General features: G+C 36.5%; 2 protein-coding genes across 2 annotated transcripts in view; both read right to left on the bottom strand.

Moving 5' to 3' along the window:
* LOC107873774 (proline-rich protein 36-like) overlaps positions 1-3,492 on the bottom strand; it is a 7,390-nt gene extending 3,898 nt beyond the window's left edge. The window contains exons 1-2 of the mRNA XM_047414625.1: positions 3,355-3,492; positions 51-2,079 (exon numbers count right to left, since the gene is read on the bottom strand). Coding sequence (XP_047270581.1) covers positions 51-2,079; positions 3,355-3,492 — 2,167 coding nt within the window. The remainder of the gene's footprint in view (positions 1-50; positions 2,080-3,354) is intronic.
* A 12,408-nt stretch (positions 3,493-15,900) lies between these two features.
* Positions 15,901-20,101, bottom strand: LOC107875292 (basic salivary proline-rich protein 1-like). Its single transcript, XM_047414299.1, has 2 exons — positions 19,502-20,101; positions 15,901-19,380 (listed from the first exon to the last, which is right to left on the bottom strand). Exon 2 carries the CDS (start codon positions 16,691-16,693, stop codon positions 16,091-16,093), a length of 603 nt encoding a protein of 200 aa, XP_047270255.1. The 5' UTR covers positions 16,694-19,380; positions 19,502-20,101; the 3' UTR covers positions 15,901-16,090.
* Between the last annotated feature and the right edge of the window lie 7,555 nt (positions 20,102-27,656).

The following is a 27,656-nucleotide window of genomic DNA, read 5'->3' as shown; positions in this document are numbered from 1 at the left end:
AAGAGGTTCATGAAGAGGAGGTAGAGGAGGAGCAAAAACAACTTCTTTACGACCAACAAAGTTCCTTTCAGTAACTCTGCTTGCCACATTCACACCGTCATTGGTTCCTGGATTGGGTGTCGGAGTATTAATTGGAGGACGGGTTCGAAGAGATGTTAATAGAAGAGGTTCATGAAATGGAGGTGGAGGAGGAGCAAAAACAACTTCTTTATGAACTACAAAGTTCTTTTCAGTAACCTTACTTGCCATATCCATACTGGCCTCAGTCCCTGGATTGGGTGTTGGAGTCTTAACTGGAGGACGGGTTTGAAGAGATGGTAATAGAAGAGGTTCACGAAGAGGAGGTGGAGTAGAAGCTAAAACAACTTCTTTATGACCAATAAAGTTCTTTTCAGTAACCCTACTTGCCATATCCACACTGGCCTCAGTCCCTAGATTGGATGTTGAAGTCTTAACTGGAGGACGGGTTCGAAGGGATGGTAATAGAAGAAGTTCATGAAGTGGAGGTGGACGAAGAGAAAAAACAACTTCTTTATGACCAATAAAGTTTTTTTCAGTAACCCTACTTGCCATATCCACACTGGCCTTAGTCCCTAGATTGGGTGTTGAAGTCTTAACTGGAGGACGGGTTCGAGGGGATGGTAATAGAAGAAGTTCATGAAGTGGAGGTGGAGGAAGAGAAAAAACAACTTCTTTATGACCTACAAAGTTCTTTTCAGTAACCTTACTTTCCATTTTCATACTGGCCTCAGTCCCTGGATTGGGTGTTGGAGTCTTAACTGGAGGACGGGTTTGAAGGGATGATAATAGAAGAGGTTCACGAAGAGGAGGTGGAGGAGAAGCTAAAAAAACTTCTTTATGACCAATAAAGTTATTTTCAGTAACCCTACTTGCCATATCCACACTGGCCTCAGTCCCTAGATTGGGTGTTGGAGTCTTAATTGGAGGACGGGTTCGAAGGGATGATAATAGAAGAGGTTCATGAAGTGGAGGTGGAGGAGGAGAAAAAACAACTTCTTTATGACCTACAAAGTTCTTTTCAGTAACCTTACTTGCCATATCCATACTGGCCTCAGTACCTGGATTGAGTGTTGGAGTCTTAACTGGAGGACGGGTTTGAAGGGATGGTAATAGAAGAGGTTCTCGAAGAGGAAGTGGAGAAGAAGCTAAAAAAACTTCTGTACGACTAATAAAGTTCTTTTCAGTAACCCTACTTGCCATATCCACACTGGCCTCAGTCCCTAGATTGGGTGTTGTAGTCTTAACTGGAGGACGGGTTCGAAGGGATGGTAATAGAAGAGGTTCATGACGTGGAGATGGAGGAGGAGCAAAATCAACTTCTTTACGACCTACAAAGTTTTTTTCAGTAACTTTACTTGCCATATCCATACTGGCCTCAGTATCTGAATTGGGTGTTGGAGTCTTAAACGGGGGATGGGTTTGAAGAGATGGTAATAGAAGAGGTTCACGAAGAGGAGGTGGAGGAGGAGAAAAAACAACTTCTTTACGACCAACAAAATTCTTTTCAGTAACCCTTCTTGCCATATCCATGCTGGCCTCAGTCCCTAGATTGGGTGTTGGAGTCTTAACTGGGGGACGGGTTTGAAGGGATGGTAATAGAAGAGGTTCGTGAAGAGGAGGTGGAGGGGTAGCAAAAACAACTTCTTTATGACCTACAAAGTTCTTTTCAGTAACCTTACTTGTCATATCCATACTGGCCTCAGTCCCTGGATTGGGTGTTGGAGTCCTAACTGGAGAACGGGTTTTCAAAGATGGTAATAGAAGATGAATTTTATCAAGAGTGTACACATTAGTAGAAGGAGGTGGAGAAAAAACAACTTCTTTACAACCAATAAAGTTCCTTTCAATAACCGTTCTTTCCATATCCACACTGGACTCTGTTCCTAGATTGGGTGTTGGAGTCTTAAGCTTAACTGGAGGACGGGTTTGCAAAGATGGTAATAGAAGATCATGATTTTCATCAAAAGGATATGCATTAGTTTGTGGGGAAGGAGGAAAAGCAAAAATAACTTTTTTACGACTAGCAAAGTTTCTCTCCGTAACCCTGGGAGGGATTTGCTAGGACGGCAATAGAAGATGAGTTTCATCAAGAGTTCTTGTAGCTTCATTTGTTTCAATCCTTGAGTGAACAAGAAGAACAAGAAAGAGGAGGAATGGTTTCATGATACTATTATAGCTGATGATTCCTACAAGTTGTTAAATGTTGTTACACCATTGTACAGTAAAATGAGGACGATCGATAAGAAAGATTGATGTGTCATTGTGAAACAAGTATGCATCTATTTATACACATGAAATTTGAAAGTAAACAATATATTTTTGTGACTTCTACCAACAATCTAAGTCTTTGTTCATGGAGAAAACTTCCTTTATGGTGCATGGGAGCTTTGACTATTGACTATTTTAAGCGGGGAACTTATAGTATAGGAATTGAATTTCTCTAATGAAGAATAACTAATAAGTTTGAAGTCATTCACCATTTTAACCATAGACTTATTAATTTGTTATACTAGGTTTTGAATCTTTTTAGATGTAAGTAGCTAGGACTTGAACCTCTTTTTCTTTTAAAAGATTTTTATTGCTTGCACAAAGAAAATTTGAGAAACTAAATGAGTCCATATCGACGTAATTTTTCTCGGGAATATCCTAATTTTCATACCGTTTTAATAAATATTTAGATATAAATAGTTCTCTTACGTCTAATTTTGATTCTTATTTTAATTTAGTAAATTTTATTTTTGAAAATTGAAAAAAAAAAAACCATAAAAATTATTTTGGGATACAAGTTTTGTTCACGTTTTCAAAAGAATCTTTTTTTATAGGTAAAAGATATATATTTTTTTGTTTAATTCTTATAAATAAGCTAAAATGACTTTGATTTTTTCTTATGATATTCAAATTACAGCCAATTAGTAAATATATAAGAAAACAAGACAAAAGAAATGAAAAACAGAACAAGACACATCAAACATGGATTGGTGGGTAGTTGAGATATCTTATATCTTAACCGATATTACATGATTCGAATTTAATTAAGATCCAATGAGATTTTTCCTATTCATCACCAAACGCAACACAAAACTCATTTATCAAAAGTGGCAACTCGTTTATTTTTAAAAAAATTCTTTTTTAATTTTTTTCTATTTTTGACACTTTGTCACTTTCATTTTGAAACCCTTTGATTTAATAATTGAAATCTTTTTATCTCTTTTGAATTAAAAAGGGGTGTGACAACTCGATCACAAAATTTTGAGTCTTGCTAATTACTTTAATATTAAAAATTTCATGTCTAAGGTCAAACTAAGACGCATAAAATAAGACGAAAAATTTTACCCATAAAGAATTGTTCATGGAACTACGATTGAGATTCTTCGGATCATATTTCTTAGTATAAATAATCCCTATGTTCATTGCTATACCATAGTTTGCTATGTTATACTCAGTGAACGAGATAGTAGTAAATCCAACCATTACTATATCACTAGGGTGATTAAAGTGCAACAAAATGGGGACGATTAGATTGTCAAACTTTCTTGGGCGTCAATATCTTGCTTGTAATTAAGTTTGCATTTATTATATTTTTGTATAGTTTTTACATATAAAATAGAGAAGTTTTTACATATAAAATACTATAGTATATCATCTATACGGTTCACTGTGCAAATATTTGAAAATATGGAGCATTAGTGACATTGACAGAAGAAATAATCATAAAATAAAATGAGGATTATTGATCAAAAGTATTCATGTTATTCACAATACCATGTTATTCATATTGTGTACATGTGAAGGCACATCATTCTCAAAAAGTTCATAGTAGACACTAATTATTCACTAGTAATAGACTCAAAAAGGACATTATTATGTCTAGTAGGAGGAGCTAGGAGCAAGAGGAATTTTGCTACGATCAATTAATTCTTTTTAGCAACTTTGCTTGATGCTTTAGGTGCCGGAGCCTAGACTTTGGCAGGGCCGGTTCCTGCTTTGGGTGCCGAAGCCTGGGCAGTTGCAGGGCCGGTTCCTGCTTTAGGTGCTGCAGGCTGCAGCCTGGGCATTTGCAGGGCCGGTTCCTACTTTTGGTGTTGGAGCCTGGGCTTTGACAGGGCCGGTTCCTGCTTTTGGTGCCGGAGTCTGGGCTTTGACAGTCCTGTTCCTGCTTTGGGTGTCGGAGCCTGGGCATTTGCAGGGCCGGTTCCTGCTTTGGGCGCAGAAGCCTGGACTTTGACAGGGCCAGTTCCTGCTTTGGGTGCCGAAGCCTAGGCATTTGCAGGGACGGTTCCTGCTTTGGGTGCCGCCGAAGCCTGGACATTTGCAAGGCTAGTTCCTGCTTTGGGTGCCGGAGCCTAGACTTTGGGTGCGGCATTGGCAAGAATGGTTGCTAGTTTTCTAGGATCTCTTATAGGGCCCCGGATATGCCATTTATAAGTTCTCTAGCTTTTTCGGCTGGTGTCATTGGTGCTTTCGGAGCCTTTGGTGGACTTGGTGTCTTGCGCCGAGTTGGAAATATATCTTTTTTTTCAAATTTTTTTTGCTTCATTTATTTATATATTAACAAGCCTCATGTTAATGTTCTTCAACTAAGGTTGTCAAGTGGGCCAGGCCGGGCCGGGCCAACTTGGAACTGGCCCTATAAAATTAACCGAGTTGTGGGCCAGGTCGGGTCCGAGTTGGGGGTTAAGTGGGCCGGGCCGGGCCGGGAGGGCTCAACAGTAAAAATTTCAAAAACCATCCTAACCCGGCCCACTTCACCTAAACCCGGTCAAACCCAGTCAAAAATAAAATAAAAAACTTTTTTTCAATGTACACAATATATACCCACCTATATACATTTTAAATACGTTAAACAATATATATACACTATATATATAGTATATACTACATTAGAATTTAAAAAATATATACACAATTATACATATATACGCACCATTCAATATATACGACTATACGTACTACTTTAAATAAAACATATACTACAACATATATATACTACAATATACATAAGTATATATATATATATATATATATATATATATATATATTATAGAGTTATATACTAATTTATAAAATATATACACATGTATACATTAAATATACACGTCTATAGAAGATATATACACAAATATACACACCATTCAATATATATGTACTACTTTAAATAAAACATATACTACAATATATGTATATACTACAATATATATATAGTTATATACTAATTTATAAAACATATATGCATGTATACATTAGATATGCACGTCTATTGAAGATATATACACATGTATAAGTTAAATATGTACGTCTATAGAAGATATATACACATATATATGTATCATTCAATATATATGTACTTATTTAAATAAAATATACTACTATATATATATATATACTACAATATATAATTATATATATAGTTATATATTAATTTATAAAACATATACACATGTATACGTTAAATATATACGTCTACAGAAGATATATATACACATATATAAATTAATAATACTTGATAGCAAATTAATAATATTTGGTCCAGGCCGGGTTAACTGGACCCAAATCAATAAAAAACCAGCCCAGCAACCGATACCTTAAAGCCCTAGAGTTTATCGGACCGGGTCAAATCAGATCAGTTTTTGTAAGTGGGGCGGGCTGGGCCGGGTCAGCCCAGACCGTTTGACACCCTTATCTTCAACATGTACATGATGAGAAAATTTTAGATGTCTGTTGTTTATTTGCTTGAACAATTATGTGTAAGCAAATACACAAGAACTTAGAAAATTGATGTTTTCTAACGTAGAATGCATGATAAAATGAAAGTCACTATTCTTTTATATTTGTCCAATTAACCTAAAAATGCGTTAATCAGCTTGAAGTGCACAAATATCCTATTCTGATGCCACTGTTTTTAAGTTATGCCTTAAGAATTTTTCCATCCAACTGTAAACCACATTTCCCAAATGTAAATAATATATTTTTGTGACTTCTACAAACAATCAAGTCTGTTGGTGCATGGAAGCTTTGACCATTGACTATTATGAGTTAAGAGAGGAACTTAGAATATAGGAATTGAATTTCTCTAATGAAGAATACCTTTTTAACCATTGGCACATTAATTTGTTATACTAGGTTTGGAACCTTTTTAGATGTAAGTAGCTAGGGCCTGAACCTCTTTTTTTTTAAAAAAAAAAAGATTTTTACTGCTTGTTACGAAGAAAATTTGAGAAATTGAATGAGTCCATATAGACGTAATATTTGATGGGTACTCCCTAATTTTCACATCATTTTAATTAGTATTTAGATATAAATGTTTCTCTTACGTCTAATTTTGATTCTTATTTTATTTTAGTAAATTTTTCTTTTGTGAAAATTGAAAAAAAAAAAACAACTATAAAAATTATATTTTGGGATACAAGTTTTGTTCACATATTCAAAAGAATATTTTTAATCGGTAAAAGATAAATATTTTTTGCTTAATTCTTTATAAATAAGCTAAAATGACTTTAAACTTTTTTACTTATGATATTCAAATTACATAAAATATTTGACTCTCTTGGTATAAAAGTAGTAAGTTAATAATTAATATATATGAAAACAAGACAAAAGAAATGAAAAAGAAGTATAAAAGAACAAGACACGTCAAACATGGATCGGTGGGTAATTAAGATCTCTTTAATCTTAATCACATTACATGATTCGAATTTAATTAAGATCCAATGAGGGTTTTCTTATTCATCATTAAACACAACAGAAAACCCATTATCAACAGTGATGACTCTTTTATTTTTATTTTTATTTTTTTTGAAACTTTGTCACTTCCAATTTGACACCTTTTGATTTAATACTTAAAATCTTTTTATCTCTTTTGAGTTAAAAAGGAATGTGACAACTCAATCACAAGATTCTAAATGTTTCTATTTATTTTTTGATTAAAATGTCCATGACTAAAATCAAACTAAGAAACATAAAATAAGACCAAAAAATTTAACCCGTAAAAAATTGTCCATGGAACGACAATAGAGATTCTTTGGACCATATTTTCTAGTATCATTCCTACGTTCGTTGCTATACCATTATTTGATCCGTTACACTTAATGAACGAAGGTAGTAATAGATTCAATCCTAACTATAAAAGCTATTGAACCTCAATGATATTGGAGTGTGCCTCTTCACGAGGGTGATTAAAATACAACGAAATAACAATGATTAAATTGTCATACTTTATTGGTCAATATCTTTATTGTATTTTTGTATAGTTTTTATATATAAAATAGATATACCATCTATAAGGTTCATTGTGCAAATATTTAAAAATATGTAGCAATAATGGCATTGATAGAAGAAATGCGCTTTATTCTAACGCCCTTAGGTGAAGTTGTCTTGTTAAAGCTTCAGAGTAAGCCTATATGACCTTTAGAATGAGTAGAAAATATTTTGGAATGAGTTTGAAAACTTTGAAGAAGTTTAGGACGTGAAATGGAACCATGTGTCACACGCTAGGGGCTGTGCTTTGGTGTTGCATCGCACGTACCATCGCAGGGGTCTACTGCCTCCCCTGGACTTGCGCAGCATGGGGTGCCACCCTGTAATGGATGTGTGCTGCATGAGGGTGGGGCACGCGATGGGGTGTGTACTGCAGCCTCCTTGTTTCATCAATGGGACTTTATTTTGAATGCTATTTTAATGGTATTTTGATCCTATACAGTAAAAATCGTCCCATATTACTCTAAAACTCTCACATTATATTCTAATAATCTTAAATTGATTAAAAGCTTCTCCTGTCTTCCTCTCTAAGTCAAGAAGCAAGTCAACTCCATAAATAAATTCAAATGTCAAGCTTTTCTCAAACTCATTCCGCCAAACAGACCTGTTGAACACTTCCTACTTCTATTATGATCATAAAGTATGAATTTTGTTGGGTTCACAGTATATGAAAAAAGTGTGAATGAAAAAATGGAGGAAAAATGGTGAAGAAGGGAGACACCAATTTAGAAAGTGTACTCTCAAATTGGAAAGTTCACTCTTTCTCCCACATTGGTGGAAGAAGAGAACTTGTGAGTGTTTAAAATAAGGGACTTCCTCCACATGGTAAGTGAGGCAAGAAATAAGAGATGCCTCGCGCCGTCGTCGTCGCCGCTTGCTCAGCTTGGATTCAGATTATTTGAAAAATGATCGATCGATGAGATCTATCTTTTTGGACAAAGCTTATTTGATAGAAATTCAGAAAAACAGTTCAAAAATACCAAAGGGGAAAACAAAACTTTTTTCTATGTTTTAATACTCCATTTATATGCATGCATACAGATTCCGAAACAATGTTTCAAAACAGTGCAGTGCTGAAACAAAGGGATGCAACCCTTCAACGAAATGCCACACTGATTCATGAAATGGTATGTCTGTTCGACAAAGACACATTCTATGACTTTTCTAGAAAGATCACACCTTTTAAGTGAATCGTTGCCACTTTCAGAAAAGGCACATGTTGGCTATATAAACCTACTTTCATCCACAGATTTAGGTACGAATTTTCTGAAATAAAAACTCTCTTCTTGTCTTGAAAAACTTTCTGTGTGATCCATCAAACCATTGAGTGAGTTCGCTGAATCCAACAATTTGAAGTACCGCCATTGTTCGAACTGAATGCCATTTTATCCTACGAGAAAGATTCTAAAACCTTGGGTACAGTGAGGGGAATTATTCCTTAAGGACACTCCATGAATTCGGAGGACTTGGTCTTAAATTCTGTTTCATCTCTTTTTTGAATCTTAACACACTTCTTAGATAGATTATTCATAATCTAGTGTTGAAGGTGTTACAGAACTTCATAAGTGTTCTTGTCTTGGACTTGAACTAGTATTGAAGTTTGTGTTTTCTATATACAGATTCTTGTACCCGAATACATAAAGATAACAATCTTAAGGAATAACCTTGCAGAATCTGTATTGCTTGTTTGAAGAGATTAAAGCTTTAAGCTTTCTACGTCGTTTGAACTTAACTAGTGATTCAAAGACATAAAATCTTCATCACAAGTTAAAGATCACTCGGTTGAGGATTGGAAGTCATAAGAAACTTCATCGTTAACTAGAAACAAGAAGAAGAGTTTAAAGTTGCTTAACTTTATAAGTAGTATTCTGAAAATACTAAATTTTATTGTCTTGTGGTGACAGGAAAAATGACTAACGAAAGTCAATTGCAAGATGTGTCTACGACTGTGGGGTAAACTAGTATTTCCTCAACAAGTCGAGCAAATGCTCTGCAACCAATGGCACCTACGGATAAACCCGAGAAATTTGTGGGCATTGACTTTAAGCGATGGCAGCAAAAGATGTTCTTTTACCTCACCACTACATGCCTTCAAATGTTCACTAGTGAGGATGCTCCTGAGGTGCCCGAAGAAACCTCGGACAAAGAGCATTTCATGATTGTAGAGGGTTGGAAACACTCGGACTTCCTTTGCAAGAATTATATCTCGAGTGATCTCCAAAACGACCTCTATAATGTTTACAATGGAACTGACATAGAAGGAATTGTGGGGGGTACTAGAACAAAAATACAAGACAGAAGATGTGGAAATTAAGAAATTCTTTGTTGCAAGGTTCCTGGACTTTAAAATAATAGATAGCAAATCGGTTGTCTCTCAAGTGCAGGAATTGCAAGTAATCATCCACGATCTCCTAGTGGAAGGTATATCTTTGAAAAATACCTTAGTTGAACAAATTGAAAATGTTCTTAGTACTCACATAAACTGTTTTGTAGGTTTGATTATGAATGATGCATTTCAAGTAGCAGCGATCATTGAGAAGCTACCACCTATGTGAAAAGACTTCAAAAACTACTTGAAGCACAAACGCAAGGAGATGACTGTCGAAGATCTTATTGTCCGACTGCGTATTGAAGAGGATAATAAGGTTACCGAGAGAAGGTAAAGGGAATTCTACAATTAATGGAGCACATATTGTAGAAGATGACCAAAACAATTCTAAGAAAAGAAAGAAAGTTGAACAAAAAATCAATCAACCCAAGAAGAAATTCAAGGGAAAATGCTTCAATTGTGGCAAGATTGACCACAAGTCCATGGATTGTCATACTTCGAAGAAAGGCAAGAAAAACACCAAGCTAATATGGTTGAGTCCAACAAAGAATGTGATGATCTGTGTGCTATGTTCTCAGAATGCAACTTGGTGGGGAATCCTCGTGAATGGTGGATGGATTCTAGTGCTACCCCATCATCTTTGTGCCAACAAAGAGTTGTTTTCATCATTTGCCCTGGCTCAAGTAGAAGAAATGATCTACATGATTAACTCTGCTACGGCTAAGGTAAAAGGAACGGGAAAAGTGGGCTTGAAAATGACTTCAAGAAAGGTCTTGACACTTAACAATGTCTTGTATGTTTCAGAGTTACGTAGGAACTTAGTTTCTGTTTCACTTCTAGACAAGAACGGATTCAAATGTGTAACCGTTTCTGAAAAGATTGTAATTAGCAAAGGAGAAGTGTATGTAGGAAAAGGCTATCTCACCGAGGGCCTTTATAAGGTGAATCTTATGAATGTTGAAATTAATAAAAATTCAAATTCTGATTACTTGCTTAAGTCTTATAATTTGTGGCATGAACGTTTAGGCCATATTAATTACAAAACATTACGAAAATTGATTAACTTAGAGGTTTTTCCAAACTTTGAGTTCAATAAATCAAAGTGTCAAACGTGTGTGGAATCAGAGTATGCAAAGCATCCTTATAAGTCCGTTGAAAGGAATTCCAATCCCTTAGACTTAATATACACTGACATTTGAGATATGGAGTCAACACCATCACGTGGTGGGAAAAAGTATTTCAGAACTTTTATGGACGATTGCACTATATACTATTATGTCTACTTGCTAAATAACAAGGATAAAACAATAGATGCATTTAGGCAATACAAAACTGAAGTTGAAAATTAGTTAGAGAAAAAGATTAAAATGATAAGAAGTGATAGTAGCGGAGAATATGAATCTTCCTTTGCCGAAATATGTGTAGAGAATGAAATTGTCCATCAAATTACGGCCCCGTATTCACCTCAATCTAACGAAATTGCGAAAAGGAAAAATCGAACGTTGAAGGAAATGATGAATGCCTTACATATAAGTTTCGGTTTACATAGTAAGACACAATCAATTCCTTATGAAAAATGAAAAGGAAGGAAACTCAACTTGAAATATTTCAAAGCGTGGGGGTGTCTATCAAAGGTCCAAGTTCCCTATGCCTAAAAAGTTTAAGATAGGACCTAAGACGGTGGACTGTGTGTTCATAGGATATGCTAAAAATAGTAAAGCATGTCAGTTTTTGGTTCATAAATCCAAACATTCGGATATTAATGAAAATAGGGTAATTAAATCAGATAATGCTGAATTCCTTGAAAATATTTATCCGTATAAAACTAGACATGAGCAGTCTAGTGAGGGGTCTAAAAGACCTCGAGATGAACCAAGTGAGAATTTACATAATGAAGAAAATCCAAGATGTAGTACACGTCAAAGAACGTCAACTTCGTTTGGTTCAGCTTTTGTAACATTCTCTTAGAAAATGAGCCTCAAACATTTAAAGAAGCGATGTCGTCTTCGAACTCATCCTTTTGGAAAGAGGCAGTCAATAGTGAGATTGATTCAATCTTAAGCAACCATACATGGGAATTGGTTTATCTTCCTCCAGGAAATAAACCTTTAGGTTCTAAATGGATCTTCAAAAGAAAAATAAAAGCGGATGGTACTATTGACAAATACAAGGCAAGACTTGTAGTAAAAGGATTCAAACAAAAATAAGGTCTTGATTACTTTGATACATACTCATCAGTAACAAGGATAACATCGATTTGTTAATTGCCTTGGCGGCTGTATATGATCTTGAAATCCATCAAATGGATGTAAAAACTGCATTCTTAAATGGAGAATTGGAGGAAGAAATTTACATGAACCAGCGTAAAGGTTTTATGATTTCAGGAAAGGAGAATAAGGTGTGTTAACTTATTAAGTCATTGTATGGACTAAAGCAAGCACCTACACAATGGCATGCGAAGTTTGACCAAACCATGTTGGCAAATGGGTTCAAGATAAATGAATGTGATAAATGTGTTTATATTAAAGACACTCCAAATCACCAAGTCATTGTTTGTTTATATGTAGATGATATGTTGATCATCAGTAGAGACATTTCTGACATAAATGTAATGAAGCGAAAGCTCGAGAGAAAGTTTGATATGAAAGACCTTGGAGTTGCGGATGTGATCTTAGGTATAAGAATCCATAAAACTCCACAAGGGTTGGCATTGTCACAGTTTCACTATATCGAAAAGGTACTTGAAAAATTCAAGTATATGAAATTCGGTATTGCCAAGACTTCTTTAGATGTGAGCTTTGTACTTCGAAAGAATGAAGGTGAAAGTGACTCACAATTGGAGTACGCAAGAGTATTGGGATGTTTAATGTATATAATGAACTGTACACGACCATATACTTGAAGGATATAGTGATGCAAATTGGATAACCAAATCGAATGAAGTAAAATCCACAAGTGGATATGTATTTACTATCGGTGGAGAAGCAGTCTCTTGGAAATCATCCAAACAGACTTGTATTGCTCGCTCCACAATGGAATCTGAACTTATCACATTGAATAAAGCCGGTGAAGAAACAAAATGACTCTGAAATTTCTTGGAAGATATTCCTTATTAGCCCAAACCAGTGGCACCAGTATGTATACACTGTGATAGCCAAGCGATAATAGGTAGGGCAGGGAGCATGATGTACAACGTAAATCTTGTCACATACGACGGAGACATAATACCATTAGGGAACTTCTCTCTAGTGGAGTTATCACTGTTGACTATGTAAAGTCAAAGGATAATGTGTCGGATCCACTTACAAAAGGCCTATCTAGAGAAGAAATGGAAAGGACATCCAAGGGAATGGTTTAAGGCCTAAGACAAGTCAGCATGGCGGTAACTTTGGCAGATTTGACCAAATAGTTTAAATCTATAGGATTGAACATATAGAAATCACCTATGTGAGGGCGAAGTGAAAGCCGCTTCAAGGAGAATGTTAGTAAAGGCCTATTCTCTAAGCTCTCAAGAAACCGAGACGTGTACATGGCTGAAAAGAACAAAACCGTGAGAATCATAAACGGTAAAAGGCTAATTGTGTGACATGTATTATCTAGGTGTACACTAAAACTCGATGGTTCAAAGATATCAAATCTACCGATTGACTGAGTGCATCCTATGCATGTTCACTACAAAAAATTCAAAGGGAAACCTACTTATCCAGATCAATCAGTCTTTGCTTGATGATCACATACTTGTCCGTAAAAATTTTATGAAAAATAGCTATTTTCCATTCATGTGGGATTTTTGGGTTCAAAGTATATAAAAAAAGTGTGAATGAAAAACTGAAGGAAAAATAGTGGAGAAGGGAGACACCAATTTATAAAGTGTACTCCCAAATTGTAAAGTTCACTCTTTCTCCGATATTGGTGGAAGAAGAGAACTTGTAAGTGTTTAAAATAAGGAACACTTGCTCCACATGATAAGTGAGGTAAGAAATAAGAGATGCCTCACGCCGTTGTTGTCGTTGCTCGCTCGGCTCGAATATGGATTTGGATTTGGATTTGGATTAGGATTTGTCAAATGATCGATCGATCAGATCTATCTTTTTGGACAAAGTTTATTTGGCAGAAATTCAGAAATTCAGTTCGATGATACTCCATTTATATGCATGCATGCAGAATCTGAAATAATGTTTCGAAATAGTGCAGTGCTGAAACAAAGGGATGCAACCCTTCAACAAAATGACACACTGATTCATGAAATGGTATGCCTATTCAGAAAAGATACATTCTTTGGACGAACAGACATGGTCTTTTCCAGAAAGGTCACACCTTTTAAGTGAACCATTGCCACTTTTCAGAAGAGGCATATGTTGGCTATATAAACCATCTTTCATCCACAGATTTACGTATGAATTTTCTGAAATAAAAATTCTCTTCTTGTCTTGAAAAACTTTCTGTGTGATTTATCAAACCGTTGAGTGAGTTTGCTGAATCCAACAATTTGAGGTACCGCTATTGTTCGGATTGAAGGTCATTTTATCCTGGGAGGATGATTCCAAAACCTCGGGTACAGTGTGAGAAATTATTCCTTAAGGACAATCCGTGAATTCGGAGGACGTGGTCTAAAATTCTGTTTCATCTCTTTTCTGAATCTTAACACACTTCTTAGATAGATTATTAGTAATCTAGTGTTGAAGGTATTACAGAACTTCATAAGTGTTCTTGTCTTGGACTTGAACTAGTGTTGAAGTTTGTATTTTCTATATATAGATTCTTGTACCCGAATACATAAAAGATAACAAATTTTACTAGTATTTATGTTCTATTGGTGATTTGAAGCTAGAGTTGAGAATGTTTTTCATGAAAGCTTGCTATTGATTATCTCTATTCGCGGGTTTCATTATATAGATTGAAACGTTTAATATTATGAATGATTAAATTATGACTTTCAAGTCTTTCGAAAAAACTTCTAATTTCAATTATGAACGGAGATGACACTCCATACTTTTCAAATAATGAAAGTCGTTGAATGGTATGACTTGTTTTAAGACTCTTATGCAAACCTAACGATGACTATGTTTGTGTTTTTTGAATGATGGAGTTAAGAATCTAAAATGCTTAATGATAATGAAGTTGGAATGATATGGGTGACTTGCAAGTCTTGATATGACAATACCAAAATGTGAATGCCTTAACTAAAGAATCTCGGAGGAATGTTTATCAAAAATACTTTAATTGAGATTAAAAGAGGATTATGTAGTTCACCGAGAAGGTGTAAGTAATAGTGACTAACGTTTGAAATCTATGTTTTGTCGACATAGGGGTGGTTCACTCCCTAACGGGATAACCTTATTTTGTCTTTCCTCGATGAGGACGATATGATATGATGGCCAAATAACGTTCATCTCAATTTATACGGCAAACATGAATTAGGACCCCGTTAGTTGGGTGACGACCGGACCCATATATCCCAGATCGGTTAAACTACTTAGTCCATGGATAAATTTTAAGAACAATTATGTTTTCATAATTTATCTTTTCTATTTGGTGATTTCCCTCCTGAGATTTATATCAAGTATTTATGATTTACTTTACAAGTTGCTTTGTCCCTCTCTCCTGGATTGCATGCCAATACTCGTCGTACTGATTGTTCTCGAATGCTATATCATTTCATGATGTAGGTTTAGAGTTATTCTCTCATGATTTTATGCAACAGTAGGATCCCCTTGGGACAACGAGTAGCGAGTGGTGAGCCCTCCATCTTCCAAATGGCCTTAGTGTTTTTCCTTCGGACATTGATTATTTTGCTCTTAGTAATGCCACCTGCCGGATCCATGTCCCGTCATAGGATGATATTCATATTGTTAGAGTCTCCGTAGATTAAATTTGATAAATGTTTTTATGTCATAGTTTAAGAATTGCGTTTAAATTGTTATTTAGTTGAACTACATATTTTATGGGCCAAATTCCACACTTTATTATGACCATGCTTATGATGTTATGATAAGGGGCCTTTTTCATTCATAATTGTTCTGAAATAGTGGCAGAGTCAGGATATTCACTAAAGGGGTTCATAAGTGAACATATGAATTAACCGAAGGGGGTTCAACATCTAATATATATACATAAAATATAATTTTAACTATGTATATATAGCATAATTTTTCGCCGATTGGGGTTTGGATGAACCCCCTCGGCAAAGGGTAGATCCGCCACTATTCTGAAAAGTCCATCGCGGCTAAAGCCTGGATTCGAATCGTAACATTTATCATGTAAATATATATGTCATAAAATAAAATGACGCTTAATTGATCAAAATTATTCATGTTATTCACAATACCAAACTCATATTGTACACATGTGAAAACACATTATTTTAAAAAAGGTTCATAGTAGACACTAATTATTCCCGAGTAATAGACGTGGCCGCAACAAAAAGGACATTATATTATGTCTAGTACGAGGAGCTAGGAGCACGTGGAATTTTTTTATGATCAATTAATTCTTTTTAGGAACTTTGCTGGCTCCTGCTTTGTGTGCCGGAACCTGGACTTTGGCAGGGCCGGTTCCTGCCTTAGGTGTTGAAGCCTGAGCATTTGCAGGGCCGGTTCCTGCTTTGGGTGCCGAAGCCTGGGCATTTGCAGGGCCGGTTCTTGCCTTGGGTGCCAAAGCTTGGACTTTGGCAGGGTCGGTTCCTGCCTTGGGTACCGAAGCCTGGGCATTTGCAGGGCCGGTTCCTGCTTTGGGTGCCGAAGCCTGGGCATTTGCAGGGCCGTTTCCTACCTTGGGTGTCGAAGCCTGGACATTTGCAGGGCCGGTTCCTGCCTTGGGTGCCGGATCCTGGATTTTGGCAGGGCCGGTTCCTGCCTTGGGTGCCGAAGCTTGGACTTTGCCAGGGCCGGTTCCTAGAATGATTGCAAGAGCCCGACCGATATGAAATCTAGAATTGTCGGGTGTTGATCTGGGTTGCGGAGCCGGTGGTGGATGTCGTGGCCGACCTGGTTTTATTGCTTCATTTATTTCAATATTTGAAAGAACAATTAGAACAAGGAGAAAGGGTGTTACTATAAGCCTCATGTTAATGTTCTTGCACATGTCCATGATGATGAGAATTATTTAGATGTCGTTGCGTATTTGCTTGAACAATTATGTGTAAGCAAATACACAAGAACTTAGAAAATTGAATTTTTCTAATGTAGAATGCATGATAAAATGAAAGTCACTCTCCTTTTATATTTGTCCAATTAGCCTAAAGATGCGTTAATCAGCTTGAAGTGCATGAACATCCGATTTTAATCCCACTGCTTGTAAGTTGTGCCTTAAGAATTTTTCCATCCATCTTTAAACCACACTTCACATATGCGGTATTTGAATTTGAGTTGGTCTTGACAAATCCCAACTTCATGCAATTCAATTGTATATCTAAAATTATCCCAAAATTAACTAGGTAAACGTGCAAAAAAGTAAATGAAAACTAGGTACAAATTAAATAGCAGGCATGTTCAATATGATACTTTACGTCTTATGATTAACATAAATAAAATATGTCTTATGATTTACATAAATACCTACCATATATAACAATCTGGTCGTAAAGAGTATGTTAACTTTTGCTATTTCTTTTGCTTGTACAACATTTCTAGTGCATATATCAATAATAATGATGCTCAATCTCAAATATATTGGGTCAGTTATGTGAAGACTTTGTCGTACTGCACAATATCCACGTGCATTGCTCCTTCTAATGTTATACTAAAACTTTTTTAGCTTCACTTTTACAGTTGTTTTTTCTTTTCTATTATACCGAAGAGGTGGTTTCACCTCTTTTAATTATAAAAAAATCAACTACTTCCACTTAATTATATACTATGTCTCAATATATAATAATTTCATTATTTCATTATAATGGTTTAAATATTTAATATATTCTATTAATTTATATTAATTAACTATAACTATGTATTGAAAGTAAAAAAATAATATATTTATTTAATTGTCTATCATATTCAAAACTAATTTGTTACCATAAATTACAATAATTAATAATTTAAAATATTTAAAAGACATATAGAAATTTTATTGACTCTTACCCAAAAAATTCCTCTATTCCCACTTAATTACATACCATGTCCCAATATATAATAATTTCATTTTTTCATCATAATGATTTAAATAATTAGTATATTCTATTAATTTATATTAATTAACTATAACTACATATTGAAAGTAAAATTCTTTTATTTATTTAATTAGTTATCATGTTCAAAACTAATTTTTTACCACAAATCACAATAATTTGTTACCACATATAGAAATTTTATTGACTCTCATTATTTTAGCATTGCCACATAAATTGAGATAAAAAAAAATACTGCAAATCATAATTGTAGACACCTAATTTTGTCCCTCCCAAGTCTGATTTTATCCATTTTTAGCTCACCTTACCATGCACCCTCATCCATGTGATTATACCTCACAAAAATACAAACAATAACAACCTTTAACATAATCCCTAACAAATTCTATTTTGTTTTAATCCGATCCTAACCAACTTTACACCTCATCCTAACATCCTACCCTACCCTCCACGTGACCCCCTCTCCCTACCTACTGTCACTCCCCCTTTTTAACTCCGAAAAGATTTAGATTTTTAGTTTGAAAGGATTTTTATTATTAAAGTGACAAAAGATGAAAATTTGTTTCGAAAAATAATTATTTATATTCAAAACTCAGAGTCGCCACTTGGCATAAATTGGGTGTGCCAAGTCACCTTTGGAAATCCTTTTCAAAACTGTTTTGACTCTTTTAAAACTGATTTACGAACAGAGATTCCGACTAAGTAATTCTGTTGACCGAAGGGAAGGTGTTAGGCACCCCTCGATTCCGTGGTTCAACCACGGTCGCTTGGTGGAGCATAACGGCTAAGTTAACACTACGAATGTGCAAACCACGCAAACATGCAAAACAAGCAAACAAACAAATCAAACAAAATTCAAAAATAAAATAATGTCCAGTCCAAATTATACAATTCAGGAATAAATAATGCGAAAATATAAATATATTCTACCCTAGATTATTCCTATACTACGCTCCACTGCTTCACCCGACGCCTCGGGTCTTCATCACAAACGTCCTCTGAGTACAAAATACTTCGGGGCATTCCCCGATTAAAATAATACAAGTATTTCGGGGCATTCCCCGACCAGATGATACAAGTGACCCCAAAGCGATGAAGCCAAAAAAAGCCATTCAATCACACAGTTCAAATATCCCATTAATCCACAGTCCCTAAATTTGCCTACCCGACCTATGTTTGCCTATCCCACTCGAACTACCATGATACTATCAAGTTCGGTTAACGTTCATTTCAAGTTAAACAAACAATGAAATCAAACTAACCAAAAATCACCAATTATATCAAGTTTTCGATTCTCGCCCCCTAAATTCATTTTTAACCACATAATTAAACCAATTCGACTATCAAATCAATTTTCGAAATCCAAAACCAACATCAAACACATACCCGAACGAAGATTCAAACATTTAAGCATACCGATCATTCATATACACAACAACAATCAACATTTGTTCAAAATATTCAAAACCACACCATAAATCACGATATTAGCCAACTTCAATATAAAAAAAGTAGAGTTAAAGAGATGAACCTTTGAAGAACCGATTTCGTTGGTATAAGATTTAAGAAGGCCCGGACTTAGAATTCCGAATTGAACACTACCACGAAGAACAAACTCCTACCTCGGTACAACGAATGCAAAAATTTACCCCTGGTCAAACAGAATAAGAGTAGACCCTCAGAGCATCGAACGAATTGAAGCAGAGAAACGAAAACGAACCGAAAAAAAATTTGAATAAGATTTCTGGCCAGAACTACACTGGAGAACGAACCAAAAACAAGATCGTTGTTATGATATTTCAGTCGGTATTTGCCTATCTCCGATTGGCGTACTCGATTCCCAATATGCATCACAAAATCTGGTGAGCATTTTCTCACCAAAAAACTCAACGCAACCCGGCTCACTCGATCTTTCACTCCATCCTCAACATTTGTGAATTTCTCCCCTTTCCGATCCGAATCTATTCAATCTCTCATCGGCTTTCCCTATTTCTACCCACTATGTCTCTCGACTGTGCTCTCTTTTCTCCTCCTCCCTATATGCGTGAAGTTTGTAGAAGAGTGATGGTGTAACCAGTGTGCGCGTGAATTTGTGAGGGTGAGTTGTGCGTGTGAATGGAGTCACAAAAAAATGGCATCTCTGTGTGTTGTCTTTTTTAGAAGAAGAAAGAAAAAGAAGCCCCAAAAATCTTTTCTATGTTGGTCCCCCCTTTTCTTTTCAGTGATCTTGTATATATGTATTGTGTTTTGGTACAAACAAAAACAAAAACCAAAAAGATTCCCTGTGGCCCTCCTTTATCTATGGAAAATTTCCTTTTGTTCCTCTCCCCTCAAAAATGACAAAATCGTGTAAAGATAAGGCAGGGGTGGGTGTCACGTGAATGGGGTAGTGGGGGAACGTATAGGGTAGGTGGGGTAGGGTGAGTTGGTTAGGATAAGATTTGTTAGGAATTTGTTGAGGGTTCTATATTTATTTTTTGTATTTTTGTGGGATTATCACATCGGGTAGGACACATGGGAATATAAGGGTAAAAATAGATAACTTGAGTTTTCGGGAGGGACAAAATTAGGTGTCTACATCATACCCCTCTTTGCATGTAAACACAAAGTGTTTTCATACAAAGAAGTAGACAACGAGACAAAATTTTTGAGCTAACCATTATTCAAAGAAAGAAACAAAAGGAAGAAGGACAACCGAGTTGGAGAGTCGACTGAGGTCCCGTCGAGGTTCCGGTCCGCAGCTCTGTCATTACATCAAAAATGAAAATTGCAAGTTAAAAACATAAATAAAATTACAAAAACTCTATCTATGCAGCTTCTTTGACTCTTGACTTGCTATTTCATCACCCTGTTCTTCAGGCGGGCTCCTGATTTGCAAGTTCTTCAACTTGTTGCTTGGCTTTCAATTGCTTCACCTTGTTGCTTGTCTTTTCAACTTTTCACCTTGTTCTTGATTTTCCACTTATTAGCCATGTTCTTCAGGCGGACTCCTGGCTTACTATTTCATTACCCTAATCTTCAGGCGGGTTCCTGACTTGTCATTTCATCATCCTGTTCTTGGTTTTCCATTTATTCGCCCTGTGCTTCGGGCAGGCTCCTGAAATCAGAATCAAAACTAGAACGAAAATTATCCCAAACAAAGATGATAATAAAGAAGGAATTAATCATTTTTAAAAGCAATGTCCCATTTTCTAGGAGGGTCCTGAACATAAAGTAAAATCTCATTCTTCAGGAGGGTCCTGAACAAAAAGTAAAATCCCATTTTTCAGGAGGGTCCTGAACATAATATAAAATCCCATTTTTCAGGGGGCCCTGAACAGAAAGTAAAGTCCATTTTTCATGAGGATCCTGAATAGAAGGTAAAGTCCCATTTTTCAGGAGGGTCCTAAACAGAAGGTAAAATCTCATTTTTCAGGAGTGTCCTAAACTGAAAGTAAAATCTCATTTTTCAGGAAGGTCCTGAACAGAAGGTAAAATTCTATTTTTCAGGAGGGTCTTGAACAGAAAGTAAAATAAAATCAAATTTTTCAGGAGAGTCCTGAACAGAAAGTAAAGTTCCAGTCCTGAACAGAAAGTAAAGTCTTATTTTTCAGGAGGGTCCTGAACAGAAAGTAAAGTCCTATTTTTCAGGAGGGTCCTGAACAGAAAGTAAAATCCCATTCTTCAGGAGGGTCCAGAATTGAAAGTAAAATTCCATTTTTTAGGAGGGTCCTGAACAGAAAGTAAAGTCCCATTTTCCAGGAGGGTCCTGATAAAAAGTAAAGTCCCATTATCCAGGAGGGTCCTGAACAGAAAGTAAAGTCCCATTTTTCAAGAGGGTCCTGAACAGAAGGTAAAATCCCATTTTTCAGAAGGGTCCTGAACAGAAAGTAAAATAAAATCTCATTTTCCAGGAGGGTCCTAAACAGAAAGTAAAGTCCCATTTTTCAGGGGGTCCTGAATAGAAAGTAAAGTATTATTTTTCAGGAGGGTCTTGAATAGAAAGTAAAGTCCCATTTTCTAGGAGGGTCCTGGACGGAAAGTAAAGTCCCATTTTTCAGGAGGGTCCTGAACAAAAAGTAAAGTCTCATTTTCTAGGAGGGTCCTGAACAGAAAGTAAAGTCCCATTTTTCATGAGGGTCCTGAGCAGAAAGTAAAATCCCATTCTTCAGGAGGGTCCTGAATTGAAAGTAAAATCCCATTTTTCAGGAGGGTCCTGAACAGAAAGTAAAGTCCTATTTTCCAGGAGGGTCCTGATAAAAAGTAAAGTCCCATTATCCAGGAGGGTCCTGACCAGAAAGTAAAGTCCCATTTTTCAAGAGGGTCCTGAACAGAAGGTAAAATCCCATTTTTCAAAAGGTTCCTGAACAGAAAGTAAAATAAAATCCCATTTTCCAGGAGGGTCCTAAACAGAAAGTAAAATAAAATCCCATTTTTCAGGAGGGTCCTGAACAGAAAGTAAAATCTCATTTTTCAGGAGGGTCCTGAACAGAAAATAAAATAAAATTCCATTTTTCAGGAGGGTCCTGAACAAAAAGTAAAATTCCATTTTTCAGGAGGTTCCTAACCAGAAAGTAAAATCCCCATGGATGTGCTTTTCCAATGGTTACTGAATTAAGTGAAGTGAATCTGCCCCTGTTTCAACAAAGAAAACTTGTCAGTTAAAGACTTAGTGGTGGCTTGCAGCACTTGGCTTCCCACGCATCTGCTCCAATCGTTGTTCCTTTCACCTTTATTTCAGATAACTGAAACTCGCCCCTATCTTGTCGTGTCATTGACCCAGATCCAAATTGAGGAAAATGAGTTCTGACTCGAACAATGAGTTTCCATCTTACTAGGCCTCTGGGATGCACTCTTTTCCAAATCTGAATATTCCCACGAATCGAGCAGCCTGTCGGTTGATAGACTTCCTTTGCTTTGTGTTGAATTACGATCATATTTCTTTCATGTGTTGGTCCTTGGCTTTTCCTCATACAATTGGAAATATTGGTAGAAAGTTTTGAAATTTTTTCTCGCTTGTTTTGACACAACTTGACTTAAAATGTAAAGTAATGATGGTGACTTTTATTTTTGACAAATGACATAAAAAAAACAAAAGCATGAATATGTAAATGAACGAAAAGGGCAATGTCCTCTTTTTAACAAAGAAGAAAACTTATCTGAAGATGGCAAACAGCTCCAATGACTATGACATGCATTTTGGATTAAGCTGCCTGATCTTCCTATCCAAACTTCCCATTTGTTGTTGAGTTCGTGCCTTTTCCGATGCTGCTTCTTCCAACCCATTAAACTCATATATCTCATTCAATTGACGACATCTTGAAAGATTTTCATAAACAAACCTCTTTCCTTTTCACCTTTCTTTCGAACTCATCATCGCCTTATAGTGCCCATGAGGATTTTCACCAATAAGACTCTCTCATTTTATTTCTCTCAACTCCCCATCGCCTTATGGTGCCTATGAGGGTTTTCACCAGTAAGACTCTCATTTTTATTTTTGTCGACTCACTATCGCCTTATGGTGCCCGCGAGGGTTTTCACCAATAAGACTCTCTCATTTTTTTATTTCTTTCCTGATTTCTTTTGTTGAGGAAAACAAGTAGTACCCACAATGTATCATCATATCCATTGCATGCTTAGCCTTAACATTATCAAAAATTGATTTGAAGGACTTTCTTTGGTTGTAAATTGGCTTTTGGATAAGGTTAGAAAAGGATGGCAAGAGGCTCAAACGACACTTGAAGTGGGGGTGGGACTTACAACTTTTGGAATTGACTCAAACAAACATCAACTCATGCCCAGTTTTTGTTGACTGGGTGACTATAAAAATTTTATTTAGTTGGACCGAGCCCTGAATAAGGCAGCCTACATATCTCACTCCTAAGAGAGGAGAATCAGGTCGCACATAGTTCCATCAGCTTGTTCTTTATTTTGATTTGATTTTTTTTCTTGAACTCTTTGTTTTGTTCTTATTTATTTTTGACTCTATTTGATTCCAAAAGAGGGATATGAAAGAAAAATAAAACTAAGCTCAAACAGGTAAACAAAGGATGACACAATGTTTGGATAGAAGAATAGAATGCTTCACTATATCAATCTTCAAAAATGCAAATACTAAACATGCAATAAAATCAACAAGGATAAAATATCATACATAATATCTTTTGACCGCATCAACATTGATGATTTCTGCTATTTTGCCTTCAATATCTGTCAAATATAAGGCTCCATTGGGCAACACTTTTAATTTTCAAACTCTTTCTTTTGTTCTTATTTTCCTGACATTTATCTTTGACTTTATTTGATTCCAAAAGAGGGATATGAAAAAAAAATAAAACTAAGCTCAAACGGGTAAACAAAGGATGACACAATGTTTGTATAGAAGAATAAAATGCCTTCATCATATCAATCTTCAAAAATGCAAGTACAAAACATGCAATCAAATCAACAAAGGATAAAATATCATACATAATATCTTTTGACCGCATCAGCATTTCCGCCATTTTGCCTTTAAAATTTGTCAAATATAAGGCTCTATTGGGCAACACTTTCTTCACAATGAAGGGACCTCGCCAGTTTTGGGGAGAACTTGCCTTTCGCTTCAACCTGGTGATGATTCCCTAGATTGATTGGCTCAGCTTCATTCAAATTAGGATTCGGCTTGTCTTCAAACTGTTCCAACTCTTTGCTTATTTCCTCTAGTGCCTCTTCTTCATCATATTCCCCCTCTTGCTTCATTATATCTTGATTAGTTTGGATTTTAAGATCAGGCTGAAAATTCCGCATGCATGTCATGTCATTAGAATCAGCATAAAGAGAACTGTATAAAGAAAAAGACAAAATCAAAATATATTAGACACAAAATAAGGGGACATTGCATTTCATTAAAAGGTAAAGATATGAGGGTTTAAACACAAATGACAACATAACATAAACAAACTAAAATCCGAATTACGACCCTGAAATAACTCGGATAAACAGAAAGAAAATCAAAACAAACTACCAAAACTCCCTCCTAACGGGGAGAGGAGTGACTTCCCAATTATTAAGCCGGACAGCTGGACCAATGAATTGTACGTCTGCATTAATGGTACCTTTTTCTGCTTCAACCATGTCAACTTCGATCAACAACAACTAGAAGTCATCAACCAATTCAGCTCCAAACTCTATAGGTTCCACGACACTGCCCTTGATGAATGACTTACTGAGTAGGGGCACTGGGTGAGGGAGTGACCATGTTTCCCTTTTCCTTCCCTTGGCCTTCTTCAGATCTTCAGCCATAGGTTCAAATCCCAAACCAAAAGTGCCCATGTTCTCATTCGGACATATGGGACCGTGCAGAGATACTCCCAAACCCCTTCCTGGCTCAAATCCATAATTTAATATTTCATTTATCATCATGACAGAAGCAGGAGACAATTGTGGCCCTGGAATAACCTGCCTTTCAACGATACGATTCACCGATACTATATCAAAAGTTTGATAGACAAATGTCTCCTCTACATTATTTTCTTCAATAAGGGACAAGGAGAATCTTCGTAGGCGGAAAAATCCCATTCACCATGAATAACCACTTCTTGCCTGTCATGCTCAAACTTAATCATTTGGTGCAATGTAGATGCAACCGCCTTAGCCTTGTGGATCCACGGTCTTCCCAACAACAGATTGTAAGAGGAGTCTATATTCAATACTTGAAACTCTATGGCGAACTCAACATGCCCTATAATCAACATTAGTTCTATTTTGCTAATGGAATTTGATTTTGCACCCTCAAAAGCCCTGACACATACATTGTTGGGCCTGATCCTTTCAACATAAATATTCAACTTTTGCAAAGTAGAAATAGGGCAGATATTTGCACCTGAACCTCCTTCAATCATGACATGAGTGAAATAAAAATCTTCGTATTTCACTGTAATGTAAAGACCCGGTTACGCCTCATACCTTCAACAGGCAATTCATCGTCAGAGAAGCTGATCCGATTGACCTCAAAGATTTTTCCAACCATTTTCTCAAGCTAATTTTCTGTAATCTCCCCAGGAACATATGCTTCATTTAATACCTTCAATATAATATCACGATGTTCCTTGGAATGCAACAACAAAGATAAGAGGGAAATTTGAGCAGGGGTTTTCTTCAACTGATCTATTATTGAATACTCTGGCAACTTCATCTTTTTCAAAAATTCATCGGCTTCTTCTTCTGTGACGGGCTTCTTGATAGATGAAGGTCCACTTACAATTGGCTTGGACTTCCATAAACTTTCAGGCACGAAGCATCTTCTTGATCGAGTCAAACCCCCTACCTCATCTACATCTTCCACTACTTCCTTCTTCTGATAGGTCATCACAGTCTGCTTATAGTTCTAGGGAACCTTTTTTGTATCAACTATCGAAGGTTGGGTCACCGGTTTGAGGGCAATAGGCACTGCCAGTGCTCCTTTCACCGTCAAGATAGGCTTACCCGGAGCTCCTACCACCGTCAACTTAGATTTATCTTGACTTAAACCAGCGGTTGCTCCGACTTCTTTCACCGTGATCACGAGTCTCTTTGTACTTTCTTTGACTTTATCTTTTCTCATTCCTTCCTGGCTAAATGACATTGCTATCAACTAATCAGCTATATTCATCGATTTTTCCTCATTGGTCTGTATCTTGATAATAGGCTTATAACACCTTGACGACTCTTTCCCATCATATATCAATTCTAACATATTGGTTTCAGCATGGGTTGGCAGTGGATTCTTGTTAATGCTTGGAACCTCTGGGTCCTGGACCAGGATCTGATTTGTGTCAATTAAATCTTAGACAGCTCTCTTTAAATACCAGTATTTCTCGATATCATGGCCTGGCATGTCCGAAAAATATGCATACCTTAAAGAATAATCGAGATTCCTTAGAGGCGGATTTGAAAGCCTTCCTTGAATTGGGCTTAAGACCTTCATCTTTCTCAACCTATCAAACAAGCTAGCATATGACTCCCCAAGAGGTGTGAACTAATTTTGACCGCCTTCTCTTTCTTGTACTCGGGTCTGGGTTGGAAACCGAGTCTGGAGGGGTTTTGGTAATTTGGTGGAGCTGATGGACGATTTTGTGGAGCTTGCGAGCGCCATTGCGGGTAAGAAGGGGTTTGGGCATATGGCTGCGTGCTATATACTGGGTACGGGGGTGGTGGAATGGAATATAATGGGTTTTGTGGAGGGTATTAATGGTGGGGAAGAATATATGGAGCTTGGGCGTAGACTTGGGCTTGGGATTGGGGATAGGGGCGAGGCGGTCTTTTAGGATAGGAATGGGTTCCAGCTACAATGGTCACCACATTCTCTTTCTTCTTTTTACCTCTAAACGTGCTAGATTCACCTTGAATCACTTATGTGGTGGCTTTCAATGCGGCAAAACTCACTATTCGGCCAGTCTTGATTCCGTCCTCTATCATCTCTCCCATTTTTAGGACTTCAATAAAGACTTTCCCATTGTCGGAAGTAAATGTTGAAAATAGGTCTCATCTTGTGCCTGAATGAAGACGTCTACTAGATTACTCTCCTAAATTGGAGGCTTTACCCTAGTGGCCTGTTCACGCCAACTTATCGCGTATTCCTTAAAGCCTTCGATGCTTTTCATCTTCATGTTGACCAAGGATTTTTCGTCAGGAATCAAGTCAACATTATACTGAAAATATTGCACAAACTCGGAAGCTAAGTCATCCCAGTTGTTCCACTTGTCGATATCTTAATCAACAAACCATTCTGAAGCCAGATCGGAAAGACTCGCCAAAGAAAGCCATAAGCAACTCGTTCCTTCCCCCTGCAGCCCTCAATTGGTTGCAATAACGTCTCAAGTGTGCCACGGGATCACCGTGCCCAGCATACTTATCAAACTTGGGCATTTTAAAATCGAGGAAAAGGTTGATGTCTGGACACATGCAAAGATCTTTACAGGAAAAACACTT

This window comes from Capsicum annuum, chromosome 6, assembly GCF_002878395.1.
Source record: "Capsicum annuum cultivar UCD-10X-F1 chromosome 6, UCD10Xv1.1, whole genome shotgun sequence".
In the NCBI taxonomy this organism is placed as follows: Eukaryota; Viridiplantae; Streptophyta; class Magnoliopsida; order Solanales; family Solanaceae; genus Capsicum; species Capsicum annuum.
Note: the sequence above shows the minus strand (reverse complement) of the source record. Positions and strands in the feature narration are given on the sequence as shown.